We start from the raw sequence: 23,519 nt of genomic DNA on the forward strand, positions 1-23,519 counted from the left end.
TCTTCACTATTTATCTTTTATAATAGTAATAATTTTGGTATAGAAATATTGAATAAAAATATATTTATAATATTTTTATTAAAACAATAATTTATTTTTAATATTTGATGAATACTAAAATAGTATATTTTGTACATATTCTCAATTTTGAATGAAAAGATAAACATATTCAATATCAGTGCAGATTAGAGATTTAATATCAATTTGTCTCCACAGAATAATTGACACATTAACCTTATCCCAATTCGGCCGTTCAACATGTTGGACCTCAAATACAAAATTGTCTCAAGCAATAATGATAATGCAAATGTCATTCAACTCAAATGTAAAATCATCAAAAAGACTGATGCATGTTGATTCAGAGTAGTCATGCATGCAATTTACTTACTAAGATGCACATTTGGTACAAGAATATAGCAGGAAAATTTTGGATGATTGCATTTGAATTTGGTAGGTGGATGGATAGAAACAACTTGGAACTCCAAACAACCAGACTTGTTTCGATTTCAATAGGAGCTGGAAAATGAAACAAGACAAACCATCCTTACAATCAAGGATATACAGCATGACAAAAGCACATGATTCTTCATTTTACAGAACCATGACACATACAGATGAACCCACAAGTTCATCAGCACTGGGTGCAGAGAGCATCAGAAATGTGTCGAGAAATTTAGCTGCCGTTAGAAGTGTCGACGATGGGGCTGAAGGCAAAAAGACATGATCTGGTGCTGCTCTCCCGCTGAGAAGCCGATCGTCTCAAACTGGACCCGGACCTGCAGCATCTTATTAGGCATGGGCTTGTCTCAGGAACTCCCATGCAGAGCATGGAGTGGAGCTTCATGGAGGGAAACCTTTGACAGCTCAATGACCTGAAAGAAGAGGAACCCAGAGGTGGCACCCGCGTGCAATGGAAGTCAGGCTTGCAGAGCTGAGTAGCCATGGAAGCGGTAGAATCCGATCCATCCACAGCTGGACACGTAGCACACAGAGATAAGGATAAGCTTGTTCGCGGCAGCTCCCTGATCGGGCTCATCCCAGGAATCTTGAAAAATGAGACAATAGCGTGCCGGCAAAGGGGGCATGGTATTGATCCTGGTGGACCTGGCACGACAGTGGACGTGCTATTGGTGGAACACAGGTAAAGGGCACATCTGGTGCAGAACTCATGATTACATCCTGCGATACGGTAGTAGTCCTATAATCAGTATGCATAGATAGAAAACCAGTTAAACAGGCACAAATTCTACTCGATATTTTTTGGTGTTTCTAACTTGAGTCTGACCTCTTAGCGATGCTTTAGCAATAATATATCGGTTTCCAACCTTACCATTTTGCAGCCATTAATAGTTGAGAGGGCCAGGTTTTGTTGGTGAACTGATGCAATCTTGCTAGTAGTAGCCAAGTATGACTTTCAAGTTTATTGTCAACTGGCTCACTGTTTAGAGTATTATCAAGCAGCAGTTACAAATGCATGTATATACGAACTACAGTTACAAACGGATTGATTCTAAAAAAGTCACCTATAAGGAGAAAAATATGATGAAGAAAGTAATTCTATTTAATATTCTTTTCGGTTTTCAGATAAACGGTTGAGAGGATGCCCAGAATGCAGTTGATCTGCAATTAACATGCGAAACAAATTTACTGGGTACAGACTGCATAAATTCATGCGAAGATAAATAATAATCATAAACAAAAAGAAACACTTCAGGCTTGAAACAAAGAGGGCATAAGTAATGGGATTCAGTAAAAGCCCCAAATTTTGTGAAAATCCTGTATACAAACTTCTTTTTTGGCTATTTGAAATTGCCTGCTAGCCGCTGACTGTAAGTATTAATCCTAATTGGAAGTTTTAGGAGAGTTGTACCTTCAGCAGCTACGGTGCATCTCCTTTCCAAGCAAACAACACATGGATCGATGCATGCAGGTGACTGATTTGTGCCCCTCCAACCAACTTCTCTGTGGCAGAAAAACAGGCAATTATGAAGGTATGGAACACGAGAAAGATAAAAGCAGAGCCACTAAAATAATGTTGAGTACAATTAAACATTAGCAAATAACAAAAATACAATAGACTTACCTAGCAATCCTTATGATGCTCATGAGGGGAAGAGATAAGTATGGAGAAGGAAGAATCTTTATACGACCATCAGGTCGTTTACTTAGAATGCCCTCAATCCAATTTCGATGCCATGAACGGGCTACCATTAAAGGAGTCCAGCTGTGAACAAAAAATGAATATATGAAATTATGCATGTATTTCTTTCTGACAAAAGGATGATATGAGGCAACATTAAATATATGTAAAATGAGACAGATAGAAAATTGGGGGCAGAGGACACAGAATATTTAGACAAAGCCAGCAAGCATCGGCTCATATCATCCACAAAAAATGGCAACATTAACATTCAAAGTTCCCTGTTTGGTTACACTAGACGGATCCACAAATTTGCCTTTCAGCCAGGATTTAACTGAAGCACATATATTCAAACTGGTGTCAATTGTCAACACAAGAGATCTTGAAATGAAAACTTTCCATTTTAACTTGCGCTAGTAATTTATCAGCTAACTAAAAATAGTAATCGAGTTGATAGAGCATCTAACTAGTCCTACAGATGTAGCACTGTTTGAGGCTAAATAATATAAATATCCTATACAGGTTTAACTTGTCAGGAACATACCCATTTGCATTTTCAGCAGTCAAGCTAGCTCCTCTGGCAATAAGAACCTGAATGCCCATATGCCATGAGTAAGCAAAGTAGTTAGCATACCAGAGGAAGAAACCAAATAGACATGAAATTATCTTACTTGACAACACACAGCATTTCCACCACAAGCAGCATAATGAAGTGGTGTGCTTCCAGCACCTGCCAAATGATATTTAATAAAAATGTTGGACCAAAATGTATGTTGCTTTTATCCAACCGGTTCCTGAATCATCTATTATATCTAGATTTAAAGTAAGAATCAAGATTTGCCTTTTCCAAACGAAAGATGTTCCTAATATTAGATCAGGTTGAAGAATATGGTGATCCAAGTAGGTAAGCGGAGGAATAGGCCGACAAAGAATTGCATAGCAGGAAAATTCTGAACTATGTTTCCTATTCGTATTTGGAAGCAATGAATTTAAAATTTAGGAAATAAATTCTAACACAATGCTGATAGTGCTGGAATTGATGTTAAATTTGTCATAACATTGCACTGGTAAGAAAACTGCACAGTAGCACCCTGCACTCTGCTCAAAATAAGAGACTTCCACTCGATGATACCAAGTTAACACTATCTCCTAGGTAGATAAGGACAATGTCAAGCCTATCTAGTCCTGACACTTAAAATGGGTTCAGGCCATAACAATTAGGTCCCTCAAATAAGACCCAAAAATATGTGGGGGCGGATCAATTCCCTTTTTTATTTAGTTATGGACACAAGGCCTAAACTTATGTACAAGATCCAATAGAAGGTCACTATAGACTATTATTGGATATAAGATCTATTTAATTCTGTCAAAGCCCACAAAGCTTCGAAGGCTGCAAATATACATAGAACATCAGTAACAGTGGAATTAAGACTGGACATCTCTTGATCCCCACAAAGTAAAGCCCAAAAGTCCCAATGAAACTATTTGTTGCTTGGACAAATAGACTAACTTCAGTATAGCAATGATCATTGAGAATATCAAAGTTCCTAAAAAGCTCAAGCATTAACTAGCCATGGACATAAGCTTATATTCAACATGAATGTTCACTAAATACAAAACATATGCGATACAGTAGAATTATACCTAAGATAACAAGTTTAAGAAAACAATGGCCACACAAATACAGATAATTCCAAGAGATATATATATATATATATATATATATATATAGTTGGTGAAAAGCAACCTAATATACAAAGGTTTATCTATAAAATATAATTGATAATGTTTGAAGTTCTCGACAGTAATCCAAGGACAAAGGTTGTAACTCTAACAGGAAAGCAGATAGCAAAACTAGTGAGGAAACAGGAGAAGCAAACCTATCAAGTCAATTGTTGACCCATCTTCCACTGTGACCTCAAAAATAGAAGCACCCAAATCCAATAGTAAGTGCACTGACTCTGCATGCCCATTTAGTGCTGACATATGAAGGGCCGTGATTCCTCCATCTGCCTTTTGGTTAACGAACTTAGACAAGGCACTGCCACATACCAGAGGGAAGTCACAATTCTCCTCAGGAAGAAGTAGAGAATATCCATAAGGATAAAGATGTACCTCTTGTCAAAGTCAGGAGTAGAAGACTCTCGGGTTGATTTTCCCCTCATCATATTCCAAAAGTTTGGTGCACTAGGAATATAGTCGGCAAGGAGAAGACGGATGCAACGTGTGTGGCCATTTAGAGATGCAAAGTGGAGAGCTGTTCCACCATTGAGATAATCTGTTCTGTGAATCTATGATACAATTTACAAATATTACAGGAAAATTATTATGAGATTACAGTGGAACATAAATTGACAAGAACAATGAAAGAGAAGAATGGAAGAAATAAGCAACTGACATTAGCTTTGAAGAGAATTAGAGTCTGAACAACCTCCCAATGACCATATTGACAAGCTTGCATCAGTGCAGTCTGCAACAAAATAAAATTGCTGATACTAAGCTTCTTCCGAAGCAAATATGAATATTAACCTCGAAAACCAACTAATGCAAACACAGGAAACCTTGAACATCCACTTCCTGAGCCGAAAAAATGGAGTACTAGATCGTGAAAAGAGAAAGGCAGCATGATATGATTTCTAACCAAGCGATGGTAGAACAAGAATAATCAAGAGGAATAAGGATCTTGGTTCTACCTGTCCTCGTATATTCCTTAGATTAATGTCAACTCCAGATTCGATCAAAAGAGAGACAATCTGAAAGTCATCAAAGTACCAAATGAGAACCAACAAAAGCCAAAAATTCCAATAGATTCTGAACAAGATATCAAATTGAACAGGAGCAGGTAACCAGTTACCTCATGGTGGCCCTGAGCTGCAGAGTAATGAAGGGGCGAATTCCGAACGCCAAAGGTTGAATACCGGGCAAGCCGGGGATTGTATTCCAAGAGGGCTTTGGCCTCCTGCAGATCCCCATCTCTCGCCGCCGAGACCAGACGCTCCCCTGATGCGGAGCACCCGAAGGAATTCCCCATGATTCCAAGAAATCCCATAATCTCCTAGAACCGACGACAGATCCGACAGAACCAAAGGGTAAAAATCACTCCTTTTTCCCTTCCCCGCTACAACAAGAACGATCTAATAGAGCTATCCCGAGAGTAAATTATACCCAAGAAGAAGAATAACTCGATCCATCACTTTCAGAACAACCAACTCAAATTTGTCAAGAAGGGAGATAACCACCCACAACAATCTCCACCAAAATTGAAGACCCAGTCAAAAAAATCCAAGGAAGCGGGGAAGGAACAAAAAGTATCCTTTACATTGCTAGAAAGATCCCTTCTTTTTGCCAAGAAACAACGGATCAAACACAAATCTCCCACCATTTGCAGAGATCACCGAGAGAACGTCTCCAAGTCGCCATTTTTTGCCGTCCGGGCCTGCTTCCAGATCGGATTCAGCCCAAAGACGACGCCTTTTCTATGTTTCGGACAATGGAATAGCAAACGGCGCTTGCAATAACAGGAAGGAATAGTTGTTATCGATTTTTATGGGTCTAAGGACAGAGAAAATGATAGAGTAACATTGGTAATATATAGAGGCAGCTAAAAACCAAGCAGAATAGAAGGAAAATAAAATGGAAGAAAATCATAGATAGATAGATAGATAGATAGATACAGAGTTTTACATGGGGGGGTTGAAACAAATATTCGTACAAAGAAAAGCATGTCTCCATGATTGGCATATGGACAGCGCCCACACAGTAAAATGTCTGGAAATGGGGTCAGAACTTTGGTTGTTTTCTTCCTGTAAAAACTATAGGAAGTTTGACATAATCCTGTAAAATCTTGGATATAATTGTCTCCTTCAACATCATTTAATTGTTTTACCTTGGAGATGAATTTTATTTAGTCTCAAGATGATAATACTATGGTATGTTTGTCATCACATATACAAGCTCAAAAAGGAACCTGGGAATCTTCATGCATGGTTTCAAATACAGAATTCCTTCGTGTTGGAAAGACACATGTGAGTTCTCTTAAAATACTCTGATTAGGGATGTTTTTTTGAGCTTTTTGATCCAAATTTGATTCCATTTGTCTCTTTGCTCGTATGCAACCCACCTCCTCTCAAAGATTAAACTTGGACATGTATCTTCTCTTATGGAGAGCCAAACTCTTGTCTGCCTTTTGTAAGTCATTTCTACATTCTTTCTGGAGTCCATGACTGCTCCTAAAACATCATTCAAGCTGTTGTTTAGCTTTTCCAGCTTTGATCCTGAAACATCAAGTTTAGAATATTCTTTCGTGACAGCTTTAGCCTATGCCAATAGAAATCTCCTCATTTTTATCATTATTTTCGGAAACAACAACTCATATAATCCATTTTTATCATTATTTTCAGAAACAACAGCTCATATAAACCATCGAAGTAGGAAATAACCAACCTTTCGTATGTCAGAAGTGAAGAACATGGAAGAGCATGAGCAGTGTCAGTCTTAGTAGTCTGCAGTGGTGGAACGCTATACCACTGCAAAGTGCAATTATGAGCAAAGGATGCATGCGCAGACTGTCGGCTTCTTTCACTCTGCGGCATATCCCAGTAGAAAAAGAATTTCTTTGCGTCGAAGCACGAGAAACAAAAGGAAGATTAATCACGGATGCATGTAGAAACAATAGCCTTGTACCAAGAACATGAAGAATTCATTGATGCTGTGCTGGATGTATATTGGCCTGTAGGTCAAACATTTCTTTTGTATTAGCCCTGCTGAGGTCAAAGATACCTGAGAGGTCAACGGATATCTTGTCATATGAGCCCAAACAAGGCCGATCACCCACAGAACCTGAGTGGTCAAAGGAGACTGACGAGTTCCAACCAATGAGAGGGAGGAAGCTTCTTGACATTTGTGCTGTTGATGTTGACCAAAGTGGCAAAAGTTGGAATGTTGAGGATTGTTTAGAGAGACTTTGAAATTGCAGTTTGAATAGTATTTTGTATCATTCCTAAGGCATTCAAAATCATAGAAAAATCAATGAGAAGCATCATTTCAGGGAAACTTCTTCCTGTGGAAAGCTTGTAGAATACACTAAATGAAACTTCTGACAAGCGTTCCTATATAGCCACGACCACAGAAGCAGCAGATACACCCAATTGCTTATCTTCTCGTATCTTCAAGCCGAAATCATCATGGCTGATGCATCCAACTTCATGAACAGCTTCCAAATCCTTGCAAAGGCCCTCAAGCTTCTGAAACTCAACTTGAAGCTACTGCTCCCCATCATGCTCCTCTCCACCATCCTTTCATCCGCCCTCCTCTTTGATACTCGTACCCATCTTAGTCCTCTCATCTTGGATCCATTCGTCATGCCATTTCCAATGGCCACGAATTTCGAGGACTACAGAGACTTCGAGTTTGGTACGACACATGACATCAAAGAACTACTCGCCATCACCATCTTCGTACTCGTCGAGCACACGCTGTACCTGCCCACGATCACCGTAACAATCTATGCTGTCTCCGCGGCCTACTCCACCGCCGCGGCGACACATCTGACGCTGTCCGGGGTTATGCGGTCGCTGAAGGCATGTTTCATCACAAGACTATGGGTAACCATGCTGGAGTTGGCTTTCAATCTTCTATTAGCATCTGTGATCATGAAGTCGGTGGGGATTTGGATCTTCGGAATTGTACTAGGAGTAGCGTCTGTTTTACAGAACTACTTGCGCGTGGTGTGGGTTCTAGCACTGGTGGTTTCAGTGGTGGAGGATTATTCTGGTGTCGCAGCTCTGAGGAGGGCTCTGCAGCTTGTTCGTGGAAACTTTGCGCAGACATGGCGACTCTCAGTTTTCGCGTTTCAGACGGGTATACATTTCTTTGTAGCTCACAACTTAGCCTCCTCTCTCCTCTGCCGGAGACCGATCGTCGGAGTTGCTATGTCTGTGTTTTCGGCGGTGGGTGTTGCGTTCTCGGTCATGCTTGCGTTGGCAGCGGAAGTGGTGTTCTATGGCGAGTGCAAGAAGAAGAGACGTGGAGTGGAAGAGACTGCCGTGAAAGGAGGTGCAGGCAACGATGTGGATGAGGCCAGCAACACTCATGAGCATCAACTTTGATCCGGTAGAGATTTTTTTGGTTTGTTTTGCGTGAAATTATACATGTATTATTTTGCGGGCAGGATTATGTCATATTAATTAATTAGCAAATCAGGTGAAATTTATAACATATACATGTATATGTATAGGGTAATTAAATCGATAACTTTTAGCCATGAGATAAAAGTTATGTGACCATAATAATACCCATGTAGTAATTTCATAACAACAAATATATATTTTTTCTTTAAGATTTCCATCTAAAAATATTATTTTCATATCATTTGATGTAATTCTAAGTCAAGATGAAATATCTTGAATGAGTCCTTCTTAGAAATAGGAGAGTTATTATGATAACCAATGCATTATTTTTTGGAGTAGAATCTTTGGTTATAAGTCAGATTTTATATCTCTTAATATTATCGAAGATATTATTTTGGTTTCATAGACTCACTTATAACTAATAATTATAGCCCATTTTGGTAATTCGATAAGATCACAAACTTATTTTTTAGCCATATACTCTAATTACTCTTTCATTGCATCATATCAAAATTCATAGGCATCTCAACTCATAGCTTGCAAAAGTAACCAAGAATCATCACTAATACCAACATTAAAATTAGATATCTATAAGCATACAATGAAACCATTAGGAATGACTGACATTCTTTAACTTTGAAGATCTTCTCAATATCATAATATTCACTTTATTTTGTAAATCAAGAGCATTAGGCTCTGAATAAACTTGTTCTGCATGAAGTAGTTTCGCAACTTGATAAGGTTGGCCAATAAGAATTAAACCAATATTATCATTTGATTCTTTATATTATCTTTATTTTCTTAAAATTTATTTGAGAAAAATCTCTCTCACTAAGTTCAAGATCCTCAAGAAATTTAACATTCCTCGCTTTATTAACCCCAGGTGTATGAGAAGGATAATAAAATTTGAATCTTTTAAAGTTAATAATATAATCAATGAAAAAACTATTGACTATTTTAGAGTCTAATTTCTTTATATGAGAGTTATAAATTCTCACTTAATCAGACATCTGCCGACATAAATGACTTAAACTTAGTTTTCACCATTTCCACAACTCAAAATGAGGTATGAAATAAAAGGTCTATATGCATCAATGTGTATAATCTTTAAAAATTTTAGAACACAAAAATTAGTAAAATCTAAAGTTTATAAAACTTCATCATTTACTAATCTCTTTATTCTTTCTACGAACATATGACATAATCTCATGTATCATAAACTAGAGGAATGCTCATTGATAATACCATGGTTAAGTCCAAAATTTTGATCATGCATAGTAAAATAGTTAGCCCAAATTTTGAATCTAAATCAAACTTAAATAAACCATCAACTAAAGATCCAATTCCAATAACATTTTTATTTTGTGAAAAGCTAAACATAGCCTTCAAAATGCAAAAAAAAATTAAAAAAAGGACTTGTAAGTCTTGGAACAAAAACCAAATTTCTAGAGAATGATGGAACATAAATAGTATTTTTAAGATCCAAAATAAATCTAGTTTTTAAAATGAGTTTAAAGGTTTGTATGTCTTTAGTGGATCCTATTACTAGAATAAATATTTTATTCATTTTGTCGTGACTTTACTAGATCTAGAAAGTCCCATGTTCACAGTATGGATTGATGAACTAAAATCAATCGATTGGAGTATCATCAAGAAATGATGCATAACACATTAGAGATATGTAAATATATTTTTTTAAGCTGACTTTTATCCATTCATTCTTCACTTAAAAGAAAGAATCTTATTATCTTGATATTGTATTAATATTTTTTTTTCTTAATGGACACCTTTTTCTCTTCCACTTGTAGCCCTTCTTTTAAGTTGTTAGATGAGCATTATTTCTTTACTCATTGCCATGCTTCTCGTATATTAGTCTTTCATACTCTTATATATATACGATCAAAATTCGTTAACTGATCATTTTTCTTTGTCTTATAGGAAATTTTAAGATCAAATTATGTGATAAAAAAAGTTAATATAAAATAAACTAAAAATGATTTAGATATCTCAACCTCAAAATCTTTCATTTTGAGGTAAGAACATCATTGAAAGTCTTTTTATTAAGATATTATTAAATACTTTATCTAGAGTCATAAATTATTTTTCGATGACTTTTATAAATTTTTTGACCTTATTGTATTTCGAATGATCTTGCTAACATAAAATCTAATGAACATCATACTTAAGCGAATGGATCGCTCTCACTTCTCATATGTTATTTTCTCAAGTGACATATTTGATTTTGTGAGAATAAGTGATTTATCCACATGGAGCATCAAATCAAGGTTTATGCATCCAAGAGCTTTTAATCAAAAAAAGCAATCATCATTTAAAGTAAAAAACATCATTAATAAGAGTAGTGCAAGACCAAGAAAAATAATCAACTTTATGCTATGAAATAGATAATTCATATCAATATAAATTCTAATCTTTCTGTGGGTATACTTCATTTATTTCAAACTTTAATTTTTAATTAATAAAATCGATAATAAAAGCACCAAAATATTTTTTATTCCAAAGTCTAGAAAAATTAATATTCAAATTATCATCTTATTCTAATTAACTCATAAAATATAATTATTGCCTTATCCTTTTTCAAGTCAATTACAATCTTACTTATCAATTATCCTTTTATAGTCATCTTAAAAATTACTTTATCATATCTATAAGAAATAACTGAGATCACACAACAAGTCATATAATTCTTTTAAAGGAATTTCAACTTATGTAGCAAGGTGTAACTTTAATTGATTCGAAAGGAGTTCAATTAATAGCTATATAATAAAAATTAACTCAATGTGCCAAAAAAATCATTAATATTTGTAAAATAATTGAAGACATAAAAATCATTTTAATTTATATGCTCAAAATTCATTTGTTAATTCCAACATATTTCATGATGTATACATACCATAAATTTGGTTTTATCTTGACAAAACCTATAAATCCATTGTATAATTACTAATATGAACATAAGATATCTGTCGTGAAATAAGAGAATTAGAATATTAGTTGAAATAAAATTTATGAGATAATAAAATAAATCGATTCTATCAAGCGAACACTTCAATATTTATGCTTTATGTTACATGGTTCTCCTACCACTAATATTAATAAAACAATCTATGAACTAAATATTGAATGAAATATAAAGTTATATTCAGTCATAGTTGTCCAATAACAAGTCTTGATGGATAGCCATAAGCCTATATATAGGCTAGACAAAGAACAACAATTCATAAAACATCTAATGTCATACTTAATTTTATCCTTAATTTTATAATGAAAGTAATTTAAAAGTAACCTCAACCTTTGTGACTAACAAAAAATATTTTATTTGATCATCAATGTTGTGTCACTTATATCACCATTATCATGACAATAATATAATTAAAATCATAATTTGATATATGGAACATATTTATTGTAAGATTTCAATCATCTTTGAAATTTCAATAATATATCGATATATAACAATAATAAGTCTTAAAATTTAACTAGTTGAAATCGTTTATATGAATCTTTTCCATCAAATATGTAAGTATAACCAAGTAAAATTAAGTTATGGAATCAATGGGTGGGTTGAAACTTATTTGGTGCAAATTAAATTTATTGCTTACTGATATTTTTTATTAAAAAGAAAACTATCATTGATTACTCCTCAAGAAACAGCCAAGTAAAATTGGGAGGAGGGCCTTCTTCTCTCAAAAGGGGATGGTTTACAAGCTTATGTACAATAGTAATCTCATTTAAAATCTTGAAGTATGTACATACATGTGTTTGATAAGCTCAATTGTAATCTCATTTCAAACTTTGAAGTATGTATGTGTATGTATAAAGGATGATCAAAGAAAAGGATTCTAACATTATTATAAATTTGTGTGAAGTTGATGAAAAAGAGATCATAAAGGATTCTAGGGATGAAAAGATCATAAGATAGAGTTTCTATTATTTTGAATGGTTTAGAAAAAACAGACAAAAAAGTATGGAATTTTGCGATTCAAGTAGTCTTTAAATAGCATGCCTAAGCCATTAAATCAAAGAGAAGCATCATTTCAGTGAGACTTCTTTAATGTGAAAAGTGTTCAGAATACATGAAACGAAACTTTTCCTACCATTCAATTCATCTGATCCGTATGTTCCTATAAGGCACAACAATCACTTGCTTCGCTTCTCTTATCTTCCAAGATGGTCGATGCATCAAACCCCATGACGGATTTCCAAATCCTTGTGAAGAACCTAAATCGAAGCTAACAATACTATTAATGCTCCTCATCGTTGTTAACGAACTTCTCTAGTCGTGACCAAGGTGTCAACACGACTTGGTCTAATGATCGATGTTCAGGATCGTCCTTACGACAAGGCTTTCATCGGGTCGGGTTGAGCTTGAGGTTGGCTCCACACGCAACTCTTCGATTGACACACTATCTATTTCGTCATTGTCAGGCTCCTATACACAGGCCTAGATTGGGAGGGAAGAGATTTTTCGACTTGACCCCTCTAAAAGTTAAGACAGTATCAAGTGGAGTTTTTATAGAATGATCGTCCCCCCTTGTTTGATACCGGTCATGGGGCTTTTATGCTTGCGGTCGAGGGTCGATCGTATATAATCTGATGATGACGACCGACTCCTCGGGCAATCGGCTTATACGTTTGGGCGATTGCCGATCGACCTGCACAGAACGATGCCACACGGTGCCGTTCCGAGCTTTCCGGAGCCACCCTCAACCGTATGGTGTTGTCTCGTACAACTTCGGACGATTCGAGAAGGGCCGATTGTTGTCCCGAGTCCAAGGTGACACATCTAACATGACGCTCCATCTCAATCCCGAAGCTCCACGTCCGAGCTGATATATTTGTTGACCGCGTCCATAAGGGTGATATCATAATATACCCTATCAATGATCATCCATTTGTTCTTTCTCATCTTTTCTTGCGATCACATTACTCCCATGCCACGCCAATCGAATGTCCCCAACTACACAAACTTGTGTTAGGTTTCATCCTAAGATTTTTTTTTTTAATACTAGTACCAGAAAATAAAGAGAAAAAAGAGAAATAATAAAAAAACTAGTGAATAACTTGGATAGTGGATGACCCTTCCACCACTCACATGATATGGGAAAAAAAAAACTTTAATTTATTTTTTTCTTCTTCTTAAATAATTCTTTATAAATATTTTACACATTGATGTATGACAACTTATGATATAATCAAATATTTCACAAACAAATCAAACTTAATTCAAATAATTCAAATATTATTATTGGCAGGACTGGATGTCCGTCTTTGGGTATTAGCACCCGATGATCTCAGTGGTGAGTCAAAGCTTGTTTGAAGAGAGTCAAATGCAATGCCTTAACAATTGAAATCAAACAACTATACTACTGTTATCAACAAAAACACTCTCTATCTACGGATTTTGATTGGTCATGGTTTGGCTACCGCGTGGCATCGGGGCCGTTGATTCAGTGGACGCCTCATATCGAACGGATCTGATCAAAAGTTGGAGTCCCTAAAGTCTGCGTGAGGTCGCGGTCTCCTGTGTGCGCCGTGGATCTTGCGGTTTCGTCTCTCCATCTCGATCTCGAGCTTAGGGTTTCGCGATCCGCGATCGAAATGGACGCTTTGGACTCCGTGGTCGATCCCCTGCGGGAGTTCGCCAAGGACAGCCTTCGCCTCGTCAAACGGTGCCACAAGCCCGACCGCAAGGGTGAGTTCCCCCTTCTCTCATCTCGACCTCGTTCCTCCTCTCGATCCGGTGCTCCCCTGCCTGTCGGTTCTGGTTGTTGGATTCTGATGGATGTTGCTCGGATTGGGAATGCAGAGTTCACGAAGGTGGCGGTACGCACGGCGATCGGGTTCGTGGTGATGGGATTCGTTGGGTTCTTCGTCAAGCTGATCTTTATCCCGATCAACAACATCATCGTCGGTTCCGGTTAGGTAATACGATGTATAAACCCTTCCGGTTCCGATGTTTCTGATTTAGGAGATGGTTTTCGTGCGGTTGGGTGATTATCATAGTTCAGATTGCGAATACGACAAATTGAGAAATTGTAGTTGCAATGCATGAAAAAAAAGGGATTATATTTGTGGTTGATGTGGGTCTTACCTCTTATGTTTTTGTGGTTAATGTGGATCTTATCTTTCGGATTTTGGTTGTTCATTAGAAAGTCTGACAACTTCTTTAGAATTCATAGGGTGTGTGCTGTGATTTGGGAATTTTTTTTGTAATTGTTGTTACTCTGTCATGGTTGTTCCATTACTTGCTTTGTCCGTTTATTTCTGTTTTATGTTTATCTTGCCAACTAAACAAGAACAGCTATCCTAGAATGAATTGGTGGCTTTTCCTAATTATCAATATCACAGTAGTTATACTGAGGGTTAATAAAGGATCCATAACATGTTGAACTGAAATTTGAGGAAGCAGAGATTTTAACGAGGCTCAATGGTGTAATAAAAATTGTATATTTCTTGCAAGTGTTCTTGTGAATAGACAGATAAAGAATCTGGCTGGCTATGTTTTAAAGTCACATTGGTAGAACTTGAATAGAGTGTGCTGTTTTGTTCGTCTTTGTTAACTGTGTTTGTGCTATCTTGGAGACGTCTTTGTTAACTGTGTATGAAAAGCCAAATTGCATACTTAGGGCACACTTCTACTTTTTGTAATACCTCCAATTTGTCATGCTTGAGAGACTTCCATTTATCAAAAGAAAGTTGGATTTTATTCAGAGGCCTGCAGAAATAAATCCTCATGTATGTAAAACAAGAGTGAAGCTTTATCTACAAATACAATAATTTGTTATTTGTTATTATTTAAAGTGAATTTGTTTATTGTCTGCATAACATAGCTCCAGTCTCGTTAGGACAGCATAAAATGGCACCAACAGATAACTTGTACAGGAGTTGTGTGGCATCACAAGGCCTGCCACCAATTTTTGAATGCATAAATTAAAGGACTATGGGTAGCTGGGTATGAGGTTTTCATATGTTGAAATCAATAACATAGGAGAGTTCTATTTATCTGACTTACCTTTTCTTCACTCTATTTGTGTGGTTCTCTTTCTTCATTTAGTACTCCACTTTGATTTTTATTATTATTATCTTTGTTTGCCATTTCTATGTGACTCAATTTTAGTTCTTTCAATCATTTCAATTATCCCTCATAAAATATCTTCAACATGTGTCTGTTATATTTTATTTTTATTGCTCCTACCCCCCCACACCCCCCCCCCCTCTCTCTCTCTCTCTCTCTCTCTCTCTCTCTCTCTCTCTCTATTTGTGTATATGATTAGTTCCTTTTTGATCCTATATTTGGCCGCTAGTATTCTTTATTTTTAATGTTTTTGCTTTTAACCTATTGTTTTTACAGAACAGTTTAGATAAAGCATTTTTATTGCAAGTTTATTGGAGATCTATTTGTTGGAAGATTTGACTTGCTTCCATTTCATTTCTTTTAATTCTTCTATTTTAGTAATCATTGATTGGTTTCTTCAAAGTAAAACCATTGAACCGATAATGAAAGTGTGCTTGACTTACAAGAAAAACTTTGGTTTTGAAAATTTCGTTTGACGAAAACCGATAATGAAAGTGTGCTTGACTTGGAATAACAGAAATGCACATCGAATTTATAGTGGTTCGGTCATCACGACCTACGTTCACTCTTGATTCCTCTTTCGTCGAGGCCATCGGTGTTTACCAATGATCTTCTTTCAATAGACCAAGACTAACTATCCTCTTTATAACTCTTTACAACGATCTTCTTTCAATAGACCAAGACTTTTACAACTTAGGATCTCAAGGCTTTTTATTCTTTTTTTGTGCTATTTCAAGCAGGAAAGTATGGGGTATTTATAGGCCCCCAATGACTTCAAAAATGGAGCTAAAAAGTATCTCATCCCCGGTGTCAAGGGTATTGGCGGTACCATCGCTAGTACTGGGCGGTACCACTACCTGCACCCCTAACAACTGGCGGTACCACCGCCCAGTCTGTGCAGTACTATCGCTTGACAAAGCTTGGAAGATCAAGCTCTGGCGGTACCATCGTCTGACAATATTAACTACTAGCAGTACCACCCCCAGTTTGAGTGGTACTATCGCCATATAACTTGGAAAAAGTGTACTTCACTTTTCCAGCTCATAGGCAGTTCCATCGCTTGGTCTGACGGTACCATCGCCTAACCTAACCTTGGGTTACTGAATGGGTCTCCTTATGAGCCCATCTTAACTCCAGATTAGGCCCAATGGGCCCCTAATTGAGTTAATAAGGTTTCACCCAAAACTAACTCAATTTATGACCTAACTATGATAATTAAGACCTAAACAATTATAGGACAAGAAAACTAGGTTGTCTGGCATATCATTGGTTCATTCGAACTCTCAGCGAACTTCCGGCGCGTCGTTTGAACCTTTGGCGTATTGCTTGATCCTTCGGCATGTTGACTCCCGCAACACTTGATCTTGACGCAATGTCCAATTCTTTAGCCCGATGCTCGATTTCTGACTTCGACCCAATGTTTGACTCTTCTTGCTTTAATTGTTTTACCTTTTCTGATCAAAGTTAGTCGTGCATCACTTTCTCAAAGTATAGATTAGATTATGACTTCATCAATTGATTTCATCATCAAAATCCGAGATTCAACATCAGGTATATTCATGATCAATCTCAATTTATCATATTCTTATGATAACACTGTTAGATTTACTACTTCGTTTGGATCAGCAGATAAATCCATCCAGTCTATAACAATGATTTGAAGCCCTTGCTGTGTGTGTGATCTCTAGTGTGTTGTCTGATCTAAGTGGAGGAAGATAAAAGACACGAGATGTACGAGTTGATATATCATATGCTTAAGAAAGTTCCAAATAAGTTCCCATGATTTGTCGTTAGATTATTGTGAAATTCCAGGTTACAGACAAAACAAGTACCTTTTGGAATTCTTCATACCTACACAATATCCTGTGACAGACAACTCTATTAAGATCTTTGGCTATTTGCATTTAATAGAGTAAAGTTCGAAAGGTAAGTACTGCACAGACAATGGATCATCAGTGCACTTCGCTAACCCAAAAAACCTGACTGAGTTGTATCCATGTAAAGACTGATCATAAAGTTAGCATTCTAAACCATGCACTGAGATGTGGTGATGAGATTAAACTGACTAGCACAGAATAAAAAGAGCAAAGTTTTAGTTTCTATAATGAAAATGATTGAAGGGGTGCTAATAACTTGTGAAATGTGTATGCTTTGATATGCATACGATGGAGTTGTGTGCATGCATCAAAACCAAATTTCAGTTGTCAGATATCATTACCGATTTGCTAGTAATTAGTTCCACAAATTATTATACCAGCTTGGAAAAAGAATTTGTACATGTCATAACATGTTAGAACAATCATCACATTTTTATGAGAAAACTTATGATCTTATAAAAGAAAAGTACTAGTTCTTTATTCCTATGTGGAAGGTCTCATGAAAACCTTGGACGATTTTATGAGAAAACTTCACATTTTGCTTTTTGAAAAAATTGTACAATTCCCATCCCCCCGCCTCCCTCTTTTTTTTTTCCAACATGAGCATATTGATCCAAGTGGTGCACTAGTCCAAATAGATAGATTTGATCGTTTAAGGTTGGGAGTCCATTTAGATGATTTATAATATTTTCAAGTAGATTTTAGGGTATTTTTTTATTGTGATGATTGAAACATTATAAGAGGTTAAATTTTTATCCCTATTTGGGTGATATTACTTATGAACTATTATAAATACTTATGAAACCTAGTATGATATATCAAATGATTTTTAGTATATTTGGATTTTGTTTGACTTACTTACATTGTTCTCTAATAACATGATAGTATTTTTATTGAGGTTATGTAGTGAAAAACACTGCAAATGACATCATATTATGAATCTTTAGTTGTTGTTGCTTATAGATCATTATGATATTAAATTTTTAGGTTTGTAATTAGTTTGATTGAGGTTAGGAGTTCATTATGATATCATTATGCATTTTACAGTATGCTTTACAATATTTTTCTTATGATGGCTAATAAAAACACTATAATAAACTAATTTTTTAATCCTGTTTGGATGATATTATTATTAAATTATTATAAATACATAGTATGATATATCAAATTATTTCTAGTGTATTTGGATTTCTCAGTTATAGTCTTTTTAAATAATGTTATAGTGTTTTTATAAAGTGTAAAGATATTGAAAAATAGTATTTTTTTAATTGTTCATCTTTGATTATCGTTGGTCGTAGATCATTACAGCACTAAATTTTTAAGCGTGTAGTTGGTTTGACTGAGGTTAGGAGTCTATTGGAGTCATTTATAATATTTTTATTGTGATGATCAAAATATTATAAAAAATAATTTTTGATTCTCATTTGGATGACCAAACTATTATGTAAATCATATGAATCAGATCATGCTACTTTACAAACCAATCCATCAATTTGGATTCACACACCTATAGATCGGTCTATAAGGTATCTATGAAACCAGTGGGAAAAATATCATTGAGACTGGTAAGAGATGCTTTCGGTATTATTCAAAATAGAAGAGAGAAACGTGAGACATCTTTTAGGAAAAAAATAATAACAAACGTGAGCCTTCTTACGGAAAACGCCCGAAAACTTTAGCTGACTAACTGATTCCTTGTTTTGTGCGCTGTAGTGGTAGGATCTTTTAGACTTTGCAGCATCAGAGAGTTCCCCTCCGACGAACTCCTGTTTACCTAACAATGAGCATGAATATAGGCCTATGACCAAAATTTCCATTTGGTGTCTGCAAAATATGGCTGCAGACACTAAATACGGTGAAGAAATGAATGCCATTTGCCCTTCACTTGCATCTCATAGGTGCAAAAGAAGGGGAAAAGAATCTGGGCATAAGAACAAAGAAATGACTGCAGACAGGGACCAATATCTATGTTTTCAGAAATAACAACTGATAAGTCGTCAAATGAACAGCTGTGCTGTGTACATCAATCAGCCTTTAAAGTATAAATTCCACATCATACTTCACTTGATCACCATCAATATGGTGGAAACAAATTTAAAAGAAAGTTCAGTTTCATTTGATGTAAAACAAGATATCTCATTCTTGGTTTGATCTAATTACAAAAAGTTATGCTCAGATCCACATCATTTCTTAGTCTAAAGTATATTAGAACACACAACAATAACAATAATTGCAAGCCATAATGAGCAGATTCAACATCTCACCTATCAGAAATCTTAAATACGGGAAGCAGGGATGATACCGCATTACCAACAAAACCTGATAATAACGAGAAAAAATAAATTGATCTTCTTGTTTAGCAAGCAATTTTAGAGCGCATAAAAAACCTAGAACATATATAGTTCCACAAGTTGAAAGGATCTCAGTTTTTTTAGAGACAAAATCCCCCATAAATAAAAATTATCAAGCCTTGCAAAGAGCATCAGTCTTTTCCTACTGAAAGAACCTGACCCTATCCAGCAACTAGTTCTGAGGCAGGAAAGTACATGTATAATTCTTCCCTGATAACGAGTCAAGCCTTTGTCAGGAAAACATCTCTACATGCGTTAGGGTGCAAGTCATCTAAAACTTCTCTGGATCCAGATAACTCAACAAGTGTAAGCAGTGCTTCAGTTTAATTTGACCAAGTGCCTACCTGCCAGAGACACTGCTGTTAATTCACCAAGGCCAATAATGTATGAATACCTGAAAAAAAGCACAAAGCAAAAGATTGGAACTAGGACACATCCAAAATTTACTGGAGACTAGCATGCTACAATACCTCAGGGAAGATTATTTTGATGTATTTGTCCAGAGACAACAATACAACAAAGTCTTAAGAAAAGGAACACACCAAAAGATAAAAAATCGGACGTATGGCTGAGACTAGCATGCTATACTACAACAGAATAGCATATATAAGAATCTGGAGAACTAAGGGCTGGAATCAAATTCGAGATTACATGTTGCTATTAGGCAATAAATTTAGAAATGCTCTATTGTCACATTGAAGCACAAGTTTGTAACATAAAAACAACCTGCATAATTTGACATATTAACTAGACTTCCCGATCACCTTTTTGTTTTATAGCTATTACAGCTTTGACAATAATAAGACACCGAACAAAGGATGCAAAAGAAACATATAGTAGCAAAAGCCAAAAAAGTTGAAATGTGGATTTTCATACTACATAAACCAGTATAACTACATATCATAAATATAACCAAAGATTCTAACTGTTAGAAATATCTTGACTTGAGTCTGACTGTGGGTAAAATACATTTCAGGAAGGCTGAAATTGGTGTGCTCATCTGACAGCGGACAAAATACATTTTGGGAAGGGAGAAATTGCGGCAAGTCTAATTTCTCTTTCATTACCTGAAGGCTGGCAATGGTTGAATTCTCCCTAGCAAAGTAACTCCTAGAATTTTGTTTCCTTTTCCAATTTGTTCAACATATCCTTTCAAATGTAATCAAACTAGCACACTGCAGATGCCAACCTCTGGAAGGTAACACATACTAAAAGTGCAATTTCCAAGAACATTGTTAATCCACTTCTTTTGCACCAAACACTCTGCAAATGGAGCTAACACCCCAAGTATTTTTTTCGGTAAGAACAATTTATGCTTGATACAACACAACCTCTGGACAGTAACATCTACTAAAATAGCAATTTCTGAGATCACTGCTAATCCACTTCTTTTGCACCAAACACTCTGTAAATGGAGCTAACAATCATTTAATATGCGTCAATTATAGGCTACAATAGACGCATCAATATAAAATTGATTGCCAAAAGAAATATGAACTAATAACAGCATATTAAAATTTCATCATGTCAGCATAAAGAGAATCTAGGTTTTATGAGGCACCTAACACTATATTGATCATCCAAATTGGATTCAGTGTCCAAAAATGTTATTATCAATTTACAATTCAGTCCTTGAAATTTACAATAATTTCTTCATTGCATTGCAAACCAGTCCCTAGCAGTCTTAATGGGCAGGACCTTAGGCAGTGGTCGCTCAGGCCGGACCACATGGAGTTGGCCTGTCTGAACTGAAGTGCATGAAGTTTAGACCACCCCCGTATTCAAATGCTTAAATTGGCAAAGGACGACTTGTATATTCCAGCACTTAAATTGAAAATCACCAAAGCATCCTACCATACCATCCAAAAGAATCCTACTTCTTATCATTTGAAAAATTAACCAAAAACTCGAAACCTAAATTACCAAATATCCATAGTTAAATCAATTCAAAACTTCAGGTGTCCAATAATCTACATAAGTCTGATATCTTCCAGTAGACTTCAAACGAATGGGACAAGAATAACAATTCCATGCGGCGTCTACACAAGTGATTATCAACAAGCAATTAACTCTATCGGCAATACCATCACAAATCTTCTCGACATTCTTCATTTTCTTACTACATCCAAACTCATCTTACATTCACAGAAAACGAAGTAAATGGCAGGAATTATTTGGTTGCAAACTGTAGATCATGTTATGCAGATAGTGGAAAATTGGAACCTGGAAACATATCTTGCTGGTACAAAAGCTTGTGCTATGCATTATGCATTTCCACGATCAAAGTGCAGTTCTGCTTTTGGGGGCTACATTATACAACTCAATGAGTTCTGGATACTCCTTGTAGCAGTTGACGAACTTCTCCAGAAATTTCTTCTCTGGATATATCATGTATGTAGCCATACTAAGGTTACTGATGCAAACTCCCCTAGACTTCAGGCCTGTCACGATCCGATGCCTTGGCATCAACTTTTTCTCCAAACTCATCAACAAAAAAAATGGCCGAAGTGCAAGATAAGATGGAGAACATCCAGCTTCATTTACCAAGAACTCCATCTTCCTCTGCAAACTCTTTAAAGAAACTGCCACAAGCGTAGGAGCCTTTCTGAATGCAGCAAGGAAATCATCCTCGGACCACCCAAAGCCCTTGAAGAACTCCAAGTGAGCCGTGAAATTCTTCTTGCTGACGCTGTGGAGCACCTTGAGAGTCTGGATGGACGTCCCCGAGGCACAAGCTACTCCCAAATTCTCGTCATCCCTGACTAACGCCTTCAGGACTTCAGCCTTCTGGATTATGAGGCGGGGGTGGCGCCGTAGGATCGTTGAGAGCTTCTGACCCGTGATCCCGCAATCCCTTAGAATCTCAATGTTAGGCTGGATCCTCTTCTCGGCGCTAAACCCGAGAAACCACCTGTTCCTCTTGAACAACTTCACCAAAAAGTCGTTGGACCCGAGGAGGCCTTGCAATAATTGGATCTTGGACACGATGGTCTGGGTTTGCTGGCTGATGATGTGTTTATTCGATCCGACGAGGTGGGTGATGTCGGAGCAGGAGAAGCCCAGATCCTGCAAAGCTCGAAACTTTGGGGCCAGGGTCCTCTCCACGTCGAGGAGAAGAGACCGGGGGTTTGCAGATATGACCTTTTTCACCTGGGTGTTGTCAAAACCGTAGCTTTTAAAGAAGCCAAGGACGGAGTCAGGCTGGTGGCGGGATTCGACGCGGCCGAGGAGCTTCGAGGCCTTGGCCGCCTGATCAGGATCGAAGCCACAGGTGCTGACCAGGTATTCAGCCATAAAGCTGCTCTGTGGAGCACCGGAGGCGGCGGAGTAAGAATGGGTTGCGAGAAAAAGGGCAGCATCGGCCGGATGACAGCAAGGGACGAAGGCAAGGGCTTTGGGCAAGAGAGAGAAGTAGGGCGACCTATTCATCAATGCCATCTTTTTCTTCTTCTTCTTCTTCTTCTTCTTCTTCTTTGTAGGTTCCTTCTCTTCAGCAAAACCTTGCGAAGGTGGCGTAGCTGCGTACAAAGGAGCGCGTTTAGGCCGGAAGTACCTGCGTCCTAAACCCTAGAACAGCGTTGAGGGTTTTATTCGTCATTTTCTCGGGCGGAGATTACTGCGACCGCGTGCGTCATTATTTTTTATTCCGCAACTTTTAGTTCGTTTAGGGGAGAAAAAACTTTTAATGTGTAATAACTTAAGATAATAAAAAGTTTTTTTTTGAAAATTTTTTTATTATTATTCTTTTGTCGAATAACATCCCTATATTTATTTTAGAGTGATAAAAAGAGGATTTGTGAGAAAATGGACAACATCGACGACGATGAGAGATGAAGGCGAGAGCTTTGGACAAGAGAAAAAAGTAGGATGACCTATTCATCAATGTTATCATCGTCATCGTCTTCTTTGTATGAGGTGTTGCTACGT

General features: G+C 36.7%; 4 protein-coding genes across 6 annotated transcripts; 2 read left to right on the forward strand and 2 right to left on the reverse strand.

The window, feature by feature from the left end:
* Positions 1 to 473: 473 nt before the first annotated feature.
* LOC135641019 (probable E3 ubiquitin-protein ligase XBOS32) lies at positions 474 to 5,745 on the reverse strand. 2 transcript variants are annotated; one of them, XM_065156014.1, is made up of 11 exons: positions 4,995 to 5,745; positions 4,834 to 4,893; positions 4,539 to 4,610; positions 4,256 to 4,431; positions 4,021 to 4,181; positions 2,812 to 2,870; positions 2,685 to 2,731; positions 2,084 to 2,224; positions 1,871 to 1,962; positions 873 to 1,179; positions 474 to 776 (listed from the first exon to the last, which is right to left on the reverse strand). In XM_065156014.1, the coding sequence occupies exons 1-11, from the start codon at positions 5,187 to 5,189 to the stop codon at positions 674 to 676; spliced, it is 1,413 nt and encodes a 470-aa protein (XP_065012086.1). In that variant the 5' UTR covers positions 5,190 to 5,745; the 3' UTR covers positions 474 to 673. The 2 variants fall into 2 exon arrangements, with proteins under 2 accessions (XP_065012086.1, XP_065012078.1); XM_065156006.1 differs by having other exon boundaries at positions 474 to 1,179; positions 4,995 to 5,741.
* Positions 5,746 to 7,323: 1,578 nt separating this feature from the next.
* On the forward strand, positions 7,324 to 8,247 carry LOC135671985 (uncharacterized). The gene has a single exon (XM_065180442.1). It carries the CDS (start codon positions 7,324 to 7,326, stop codon positions 8,245 to 8,247), a length of 924 nt encoding a protein of 307 aa, XP_065036514.1.
* A 5,549-nt stretch (positions 8,248 to 13,796) lies between these two features.
* On the forward strand, positions 13,797 to 20,822 carry LOC135641032 (protein transport protein Sec61 subunit gamma-like). 2 transcript variants are annotated; one of them, XM_065156017.1, is made up of 3 exons: positions 13,797 to 13,981; positions 14,096 to 14,211; positions 20,569 to 20,822. In XM_065156017.1, the coding sequence occupies exons 1-2, from the start codon at positions 13,888 to 13,890 to the stop codon at positions 14,209 to 14,211; spliced, it is 210 nt and encodes a 69-aa protein (XP_065012089.1). In that variant the 5' UTR covers positions 13,797 to 13,887; the 3' UTR covers positions 20,569 to 20,822. The 2 variants fall into 2 exon arrangements, with proteins under 2 accessions (XP_065012089.1, XP_065012096.1); XM_065156024.1 differs by having other exon boundaries at positions 20,573 to 20,822.
* A 1,050-nt stretch (positions 20,823 to 21,872) lies between these two features.
* Positions 21,873 to 23,030, reverse strand: LOC135585210 (transcription termination factor MTERF15, mitochondrial-like). The gene has a single exon (XM_065180443.1). It carries the CDS (start codon positions 23,028 to 23,030, stop codon positions 21,873 to 21,875), a length of 1,158 nt encoding a protein of 385 aa, XP_065036515.1.
* Between the last annotated feature and the right edge of the window lie 489 nt (positions 23,031 to 23,519).

The sequence above is a fragment of the Musa acuminata genome, chromosome BXJ1-4 (assembly GCF_036884655.1).
Source record: "Musa acuminata AAA Group cultivar baxijiao chromosome BXJ1-4, Cavendish_Baxijiao_AAA, whole genome shotgun sequence".
Classification (NCBI taxonomy): Eukaryota; Viridiplantae; Streptophyta; class Magnoliopsida; order Zingiberales; family Musaceae; genus Musa; species Musa acuminata.